Consider the following 10,000-nt stretch of genomic DNA (forward strand, 5'->3'; position numbering starts at 1 on the left):
CAGAGAGAGAGGCAGGCACGTGCACGCATACACATCAAAGGGGGCTTGAGCCCCAGCCCTTTTATCCGTCTGGAAAAAACGTGCCCTCTCCAGACCAGGAATGCAGTTTTTACTATGGTGAAAGAAATGCAAATGCACTCTTTCCATGCCACACCTTAAGGCAGCATTCAAGAGAATTGCCTTGTCCAAGCTCTCTTGAACTTGAATGCAGCATCTTATGTTGAAAGAATTGCCATCTCTGTGTAGAAATCAAGCATCCGAAAATAGCTGACCTTCAAGCTCACAACACGTCGCGGCGCGACGCGTTGTGGGCTTGGAGGTCTGCTATTTCCGATATTTTCACCAAAAGGCCCTTTTTAGAAATCTCAGCCCCTGTCTCCCTAACATTCTCTGCTCGTCCCCGGACAGAGGTACATAGAAAGGGGACATCATAAACTCTTACCGTCGTCCTCCTTGTGGGTGTTGTGGGGGCTGTGGCCTCTCATCCTCTCTCCTCCTCCTCTCTCTGCAGCTCCTCCTCCTCCTCCTCGGCTCCGCGGGCTCAGGTCAGACGCTGCTCCCTGCTCAGCCGCCAGCCATGCGGGCTCGCTCATCTCTGCCTCCTCGCTGCTCAGAGAACTCTCATCCTGAACACAAACCAAACCAAAACCAAAACATTTCAGTTCATGGTGCTTCGAGGCTGCTCACTGTTTACCGGATGCTGGTTGCTAACCACATGGACACACTAGAGCAGGGGTCTGGCAAATCTTTGTGTGATAGGATAATTCTTTTAAAATTAACAACTTGAAACCTCGCATCCCAATTCTGAGGAGAAGTTTAGCCATAAATAGCAGATCTACAAGCTCTCAAGCTCTTTTCAGTTTGTTTTTCTTAACGTTTCTGTATACATTTTGATAAATGTTGTGCAAACCAACCAGCATCTAAGTTAGAGTATCAAAGTTACCTTTCACTTTTTAGAGTCTACTGACACACAGACACCAATATACCAGACAACATTTAACACGACTTCCTCCTAAAAATTGCCACAGATTGCTCTCGGATGCACAGCACAGTGTTACTCTTGGGGACAATAAAGGTGAAATGAATTGATTGCGGAAACACGTGCTTCCCAACCGATACTACTTCAAATACACTGAGAGCAAGAATGGGGAGAGAGAGACATACATAGGCTGGTGGAATTTCAGTCGAGGGTAGGATTAAGTGTTAAGATTTTGCCATTTGTCTTTGCAAGACGACATGGAAAAATGAATAAGCTCTAACCCACTTAGAACACACGTCAACAATCACAAGAACCGGTTCAGAACTATAGAGAAACTAGAGACAAAGAAAATATGTGTGTGTGTGTGTGTGTGTGTGTGTGTGTGTGTGTGTGTGTGTGTGTGTTAGCATCCCCTAAAGCATCAGCTTGTGCTTGTTTAGCAGCCCCGGGAGAAGTCAAGAAAAAAGCTCAGCTGTCAAGGTATCCCCATAAACACTATAAACATTACAAACTCCAGTTAAATGCACTTGAACATGGCAGCTCAAATATCACTCAGTTTCACCGCTGGAGGCAGCAAGCAGTGAAACCTTGAGGAACGCTACACTGCAAAGTAATTATTCATTATTTAACAACGCGACCACAGTGTCCCCAGTGACAGTCATCAGTCATCAGAAGCAGGGAAGTGTGTTTTCAATGAGTCCAACGTGGCGTTTGAAGTCGAAAGGGCTTATTTAAGAGAGGGATCAAATGAATATCACATATCTAAAAATAAGGAATCGAGCAACTTAATAACTGTCTGGGGTACACACGAAAGTCAGACTAAAATAAGTAACCCAAGTGTTCTAAAGTGGAAAATAAACAATCTACAGTACAGGTACAAGCTACTGTATAATGAGATCTGCACTTTTTTTTTCTTTTTTTTTTTGGTTTCAACTATAATTCAACTATGTTTTTTGTGAGGGTACATGGGACATGTACAGGGACATGGGGAGAACATGCAAATTCCACACAGAAAGGCCCTTTCGCCAACCCCACCTACGTACTGTATGGGTACTGATGACGCGGAGGAGGGAACACGCCACCAGCGCCCACAGCTCCCCCAGCGGGAATCGAACCCGGGACCTTCTAGCTGTGAGGCAACAGCACTACCATGCCCCCCAGGTTGAAGTGCTTTAAAATCAGGACACATTGGCTGCATAATTGCCGATACCAATGTCTTCAAAAAAGTCTAATAATGGTCAATATGTCAGCCAAACATATATACATACAGTATGGGTCGGGCTGTACCTGCTAGACTGTTTGATAGAGAAGTGAAACCACAGCATTTAGCTGATTTATCCATCGTGTTTCTCTCATACACCTTGCTGTATCAACAATGTACACTTTTCTATGGGTACCACAAGAGCTGATTATACGCACGCACGACACGCACAAGCGCGCGCACGCACACACACACACACACACACACACACACACACACACACACACACACACACACACACACACACACACACACACACACACACACACACACACACACACACACACACACACAAACACAGGCCCCTGTCAATCAGCCTGCCCCCATGCTGACTGCCCGGCGTGTCGTCCTATTGGTTAGTCTGTCTCCATGGCAAATTGGCCTGTTCATTATTGATACTGCCTTGACATACTCACAGACAGAGAGACAATCAGACAGACAGACAGACAGACAGACAGACAGACAGACAGACAGAGGGATTGACAGACAGACAGACATACTGTAGAGCTAGATGTACAGATAAGCAGAATACAGAAGATAGACACGGGGAAACAGACAGAAAAGCAGCATAACCAGACCATCATCACACAGGGTGAACTTATAACAAATATAGCAGAGATTTTCCTGGTGACGTTACTTCTTATTTGATAACCATATGTCAGTGTTAATGCTGAGAAGGGCTGCATCATGTGCTGCATAATTCATCAGTGTGTTTGCGGTGAACAGATAGTTAGCCATTAATGAGCATGGCTCTGAAACCAGATAGATTACAGGCTAAAAGGACTAAACGAACAGCTATAGACAGAGGGACATTAGACCAAAGGACTAAACGAACAGCTATAGACAGAGGGACATTAGACCAAAGGACTAAACGAACAGCTATAGACAGAGGGACATTAGACCAGAGGACTAAACGAACAGCTATAGACAGAGGGACATTAGACCAGAGGACTAAACGAACAGCTATAGACAGAGGGACATTAGACCAAAGGACTAAACGAACAGCTATAGACAGAGGGACATTAGACCAACGGACTAAGCGAACAGCTATAGACAGAGGGACATTAGACCAGAGGACTAAACGAACAGCTATAGACAGAGGGACATTAGACCAAAGGACTAAACGAACAGCTATAGACAGAGGGACCTTAGACCAGCGGTTCCCAAACATGGAGTCGGGACCCATTTGTGGGTCATGGACACATTTTTATGGGTCGCCGGTAAAATATCCCTTTTTTCCTGTTTCCTACATTTATTTATTCAATATTATTTAAAAACTTTTGTAACTTCGATTGTAACTGTTCCTATTCATCCCATTCATAAAAAAGAATCTATACATACCTACCTACCGATCAATTGTTGATAATTCCCCATCATATTCTGCACATTCATGCTAAAACCTTAACTATTATTTTCTTAAAGCTGTAGTAGTAGTACTAGTATATAAACTAATATTTTCAAAAATAAATAGGGGCCTAATGATAATAATCCAACAGCCTGTTTGCATATTCACAGTTCGGGACCAATGCACGCATTTGCTAAGAAACTTCCTTGTTATTTGTGCACACAGTTGGGTACCTCTTTCTTGTAGAAATTATTCTTGGAGTGAAATTGTAATTAGAAACCGTTTTAATTGAGACATGATATATGATTTTCATAAAAACAATAAGGCATGTTGAGTCTCTGCTCTCTATGATTCCAGCGGCTGGTCCCTGTGGCAGCTCTGACCCATATCTGTCTATTGCTGTAAGAAAGATCATCTGAGGAAGAGTTTCCCTTCCTCAGTCACTGCAGATTAGCCTCCATACAACAGCCAGCAAAAATCAGACAGTCAGCAAACCAGACAATCAGCCAGTCAGGCCTGCCAGTCAACTGGCAGATTAGCCAGTGATCAATCCAACCAGTACGCAGGGGTATCACACCAGATTCTGGGCCCTGAGTATTGGGTTAGGGTTAGGGGATATGTATTTGGCCAGGGACCTCCATGTCAAAATATTTAGTTCCAGGGACCCCACAGAAGCAAAATTTGAGTTACAAATGTTCGCATAAAAAAATACATACCGTATACCGGTATTCAAAGATTTGCACACTTTTTCATGACTTTTCAAAAACAGCAGATCTATAAGCTCGCAGCGCGGCACTCTGTGCCGTGCTGTGAGCTTGTAGATCTGCTATTTTTCAGGCCCCTCCACCTTGGGTTGGGCCCTAGTAACTCAGTCCCCCCCCCCCCCCCCCCCTTGTGACGCCCCTGACAACAGCCAGCAAAAAACAGACAGTCAGCAAACCAGACAATCAGCCAGTCAGGCCTGCCAGTCAACTGGCAGATTAGCCAGTGATCAACCTGTAAGTCAGCCAAACGGCTACCCAGCCAATAAGTTAGTCAGCCAGCCAGCCATGAGATACGCAAAGGCTAGGTACCCCGGCCCCACACACACACACACACTCACACGCAGAGATTTACATAATAATGTACACAAATCTTGAAAATCTGAGAACCACTGTTCTAGGGAGATTCAAGGCATGTGAGTCGCTGTGTCTTACTAACAACATGTCAGATGAGTAGCATTTTAATATGCTACAGTAACTGTCAAATCATTAACATATCACTATTGCACTCTGTGACGGAATGTTTAATTGTCCAACACATGACATGAAATGACAGAGCTGCAAACAGGCGGAGGACATCGGCTGTGACAATGTTTGCTTTTACAGTATATGTTTCCCTTTTTAATTACATCTAGGAAATGTCCTATAATAAAAGCATGGGAAATGCCTGACATGCAATCTCCTGGATATGTACATGAAATGTACATGAATGTACAGGATATAACAAGATTCAGACATGATGTCACTTGACCCCTTAGAGCCATACATCATTAAAGAAAAACTGTCACGCCCCTGAAGCCAGCACACTGTTGGTCTTACTCAAGGAAGTCAGTGTCATTCACCTGGTGTTGTTGTAATTTTTTGTTGTAACGAAAGACAGGTTCGACCTGTTTTTTTAGGGCTTGGTGATAAAACAACCTCAAGAGTGGTAATATAGAGTAACATACAGTATTATTAATCATTATAGTGATCACTGGCGATTTATTGGCCAGCCCATATAGTCTATTGATTAACAGATTTTTATTTATTTATTTATTTTTTGCATGTGTTTTTTTTTGTTTTCCTTTTTTATGGCAAAATCCCCCCCGTTGACTGAGGCTAAAATCGCCTATGATAATGATCATATTTTTGCGATGTGGATAAAGGCAATCAACAACCTAACCCAAAAGGCAATTAACTACCTAATAAGTATTTAATGATTTTGATCAACAACAGAAGAAAGAGGAGAGATAAGAGCCAAGCAGAACGATAGAAGGGAGTTTTGTCTTCAAGGCAATGGTATGACTAGGCGAGGAAGATAGAGAGAGAGAGAGAGAGAGAGAGAGAGAGAGAGAGAGAGAGAGAGAGAGAGAGAGAGAAACCAGGTTGGGGGGGGGGGGGGGGGGGTGGAAGCTTCTTTCAGCTTTTGACTAAAGGCTGATTACAGTTCTGCCTATCAACAAAAACCTGCATCCCAAAGTAAAAAATCTACCCAATGGTGGGTGAAAAGGTTCCAGGCCAGGCTACACATTTTCACATCATCAAGGGTACCAACGTAGCTATGTAATTTCAAAAAGAAACCCATAAAAATGTTCAATAGTGTCACATGTAAATCGACTGGTGGGGATTGAGATGCACTCTGTGAAAGAGAAAATAGGCATTAAAGAATTGAAATTGAGGTTAAATGCGAGTGCTAGCGGGTGGCAATTGCAATCCCCAAAGAACCCCAAATGATGCCCCTGTACCAAAGTCTTTATGTGTATGGTGGTCAAATAAAACTAAGAGTGTTAATCAAGTCCAAGCAGATAGAAAGAAGAAAGGCTAGTTAATTTACCAGAACCAGGCACACAAATCAACCCAGAGCCAATGATCTAATGAGACCTTGCTTTAATCTCCTCTTAATTCTTTTTCAATTACACCCTCCTCCCATCGCCCACATTAGCTCATTTTCAATTATCATTTAATCTGAAGACTGTAATAGCTGGTTAGCCTACATCTCTTTGTTGAGTGGGAGAAAAAAGAATTGGGGGAAGGAGAGGAATCCATGTTAGACCAGTGGCATTTTCATGTTGAGGACCCCCAAATAAATAGGTATTTGACTGCGGCTCCCCATTTGAAAATAAGTTTGTGCCAGGGACACCAAATAATAGTGTTAAGATTTTTTGTAAATAGCAGATCTACAAGTTCACAAGTGAGCTTTTACATTATGTATGTATATAGGTTTAAAGTGGTTAAAGTGATTTTGCTACAGCAAAATGAAGCAGCGCCTCGCAGTGAGCTTGTAGATCTTCTATTTTCGGGAAAAGAGGTTTGGTGTAGAGGGCAAAGAGAGCACTAAGTACAGAGTAAAAGGTCAGGTTTATTAAGTATTGACGGTTCATGTGGTTAAATATCTGAAAACACAAATTGACATGAATCTAACATACACTGATAATTGTGCTGTCAAACAATTAAACTATATGGAATCTATGGACAGGTTGTGGGGGTCCCTGCTTCATCTCTCTCTCAACTATAGGGGTCCCTGCTTCATCTCTCTCTCAACTAAGAGGTCCCTGCTTCATCTCTCTCTCAACTAAGGGGTCCCTGCTTCATCTCTCTCTCAACTAAGGGGTCCCTGCTTCATCTCTCTCTCAACTAAGGAGTCCTTTGCCTGAAAACGTTGAAGACCCCTGGTCTAATTGTTAAATATCATCGACCAGCGTTGAAAACAAAGACAAATATTGGAGCTGTGCTATGGCTTTCCAATACGCAGGATGTGATGTAAGTGTTAGGTCAGAGGAGACGCAGAGCAGAGGGATCCATCTTACACCAGTGGGAGCTGCTGGATGTTGCAATGGGTTGTTCTACTGGTTTCCCTCTGCTGTCTCCTCTCTGCAGCCTTTCATCATCGCTGCTTTGCTTTCATCCTCATCTCTCTCTCCTCCTCATCTTTCCCCCATGAAACCTCTCCCCACTGCCTTCTCCTTTCTGTTCTCCACACAACATCCTTCCTCTAGCCCTCCTGTCTCCTGCTCTCCTCTCCTGTGTCCTCCCTACGCGTGATTCCTAAACCCACCAGGATTGAGTTAAGACCCGCCTCCTCTCGATAATCTTAAATGAAAGTGCCCATGAACGTTAGTGCTGCTCGCTCAAGTGCAAAGTACCTAGGCCTACTACCTACTGATCCATTACAATAATACACACAGCATAATAGGCCCAAAGCCATATCCAAACCATAACAATTTAACTGATAATCAGTAAGAGTTTTTATTTTGAGCACTGTAGTGACAAATTAATAGCTTTCTCAGTACTCTTTAGCAAAGTTACAAAGTTTTCCCTTTATTAAGCACAGTACAATTAAGTCAGTTTCAAGTTTTTTTTAGCACATTTTATTTTGAGCACTGTTGTGAGAAATTAATAGTTGTGCATTGTGCAAATGCAGGCTTTTCTCAAGTACAAGTCTTCATGCCTCTGACTTTATCCACCCTCCATGTGTCAGGCAGGGATTTCAGCCACTCCTGGAAGTCCTCGCGTTTCCGCGAGGCGGGTCTTAACTCAAGCCTGGTGGGTTTAGGAATCACGCCCTCCCTACTCTCCTATCCGCTCCCTGCTCCTTTCCCCTCCCCTCCCCTCCCCTCGCCTCCCCTCCCCCCCTCCTCCAGTCAGTGATCCAGGTAGCGTGCAGCAGCTTTGTATTGGTGTGCATGTGATGCTTATTAATGGTCTCAGTAATGAGCAGGCATCATCTGCATACTGATGAGAGAACCTCCTCCCTGACTTACAGATGTACGCACGCGCACGCACACACACACACACACACACACACACACACACACACACACACACAGGAGTTACAATGGTCTGACCAACTCAATAACACATCTCTATAGGCTGGGCTACGGAATATAGGTTTTCACGCACGCACGCACGCACGCACGCACGCAGGTGGATCAAGTTCCGAGAAGAGAAGAGAAGAGAAGAGAAGAGAAGAGAAGAGAAGAGAAGAGAAGAGTGATCAAACTGTTTCTATATGGATGTCATCATGTTGAAGTTGTATTGGTCCATCTTTTAATGCACTATAACACATGTAATTCTCTGCTCTTCCTAAACAAATGAGCAAACTTGAGCTGATTGAGAAACCTAAATGTAGAAGTATTGTTTAAAGAACAGATTGAGCGCGTCAGTCACAAGACGAGGTCAAAGTTTGGTCAAGCTGTCCACAATGGATGAATGCATTGGAATGATTGGAAAGACATCGTTGGCTGGAATTACCCTGAGGGTGAGAGCGATCTGTTTTGCCTTGGATCAATCAATTTAGTCCAACTCTGAAGCCAATCTTATTCTGTAAATTTGACATCAAAACCATTTCTGGTTAACAATGTCTTTATTTATCACATTCTTTGACGCTCTGGCAATGCAGCAACATTCACGAAAATAGATATTATTATTTTGAATTGAATTAAGAACCAGCAAAAGTGCTCCTCTGAGCACAGGTCTCCGGCTCACCACCAGGTCAGATATCGCAATTCAGCAATCAGGATGGAATATCGGACAGATCCGCCTTGATCACTTGACTAGAGGAATGTGCGTGCAAGGTTTCACCGCAATGAGACGCTGCGTTCATGATTTGCGGCATTTTGTGCAAAATGTGCCACTGCTGCTAACTTTAGATGTTACTCTTAGCCAATCATGATGGAATATGAAAAATAAAACAGATCCATCTTGATCACACAACTATAGAGATTATGTGTACCGATTTGTGTGAAATCTGTAGGAGACGGAGTACTGTCCAAAAAATGTTTTCTGCACAAATCGGCCTCCTGGTGGAGCTATAACAGGTCCATGTGAAAGATTTGGGGCAGAGGTTCTGCTCTGGCATCCAGGGAGTGTGTGTGCACAGTTTCACTGCAAGAAAGCCAACGCAGCCGGGGATTAGCAGTTCACAGACGGACGGACGGACAGACAGACAGACAGACAGACAGACAGACAGGGTGCAAAACATAGTCTCGGCCATGCTTTTCGGCCTTCCAACTGCTAACCTGCATTATATACAGGGATGGAGACAAAGTACAGCACAGTATGTATACCCCAAACTGGCTCTTCAAAACAATGATGATGATAATGATGCTAATGATGATGATGAAGTTACACACAACAGTACTAATAAGACTCCTCAGGGCGACAAGCGACACCATGTCTTGGCCATCTGGGCAGTGATGTATATCGGACCAGTTACCCATATATGGAGACCCCTGGTACCCATATATGGAGATCCATGTACTGTATAAGGAGATATGCCGTGAGAGCCCAAACATGGTTACTCAGTTATTTGTTATGTGAAAGTCCTATAATGTCTATGACATCTGACATCATACCCTTTTATGCCCATACATGGAGATCCCTGTCTGTAGAACCAGCCACACAGATATGGGTTGTCTTGGCCATCTGTCTTGGCCATATATGGATTCTGTTAGTGTGGTATGTGGCCGATGTGGCCTCCATATATGGGCATTCCCATATGAGGTCCTGTTAGATATCCAAAGGCTTAATATTGATGATATCAGAGAACTCCATACAGTATAATATGGGCATAAAAGGGGTTATGTTAGTGTCACTGTGAAGCCAGAGCGTGATGTCAGAGCAGCAAACCCATAGGCCGTAAAAATGTGTACACGTCCGGACAGACGTACTGTATA

The 10,000-nt window shown here is 43.5% G+C and overlaps 1 protein-coding gene across 1 annotated transcript in view; it reads right to left on the reverse strand.

Moving 5' to 3' along the window:
• nol4lb (nucleolar protein 4-like b) overlaps window positions 1-10,000 on the reverse strand; it is a gene marked incomplete at both ends in the record, with an annotated part of 98,123 nt that overhangs the window by 68,991 nt on the left and 19,132 nt on the right. Inside the window, one exon of the mRNA XM_080732624.1 lies at window positions 443-626. Within this exon, the coding sequence (XP_080588750.1) occupies window positions 443-626 (184 nt within the window). The remainder of the gene's footprint in view (window positions 1-442; window positions 627-10,000) is intronic.

The sequence above is a fragment of the Nannobrachium achirus genome, assembly GCF_963921795.1.
Source record: "Nannobrachium achirus genome assembly, chromosome: 9".
In the NCBI taxonomy this organism is placed as follows: domain Eukaryota; kingdom Metazoa; phylum Chordata; class Actinopteri; order Myctophiformes; family Myctophidae; genus Nannobrachium; species Nannobrachium achirus.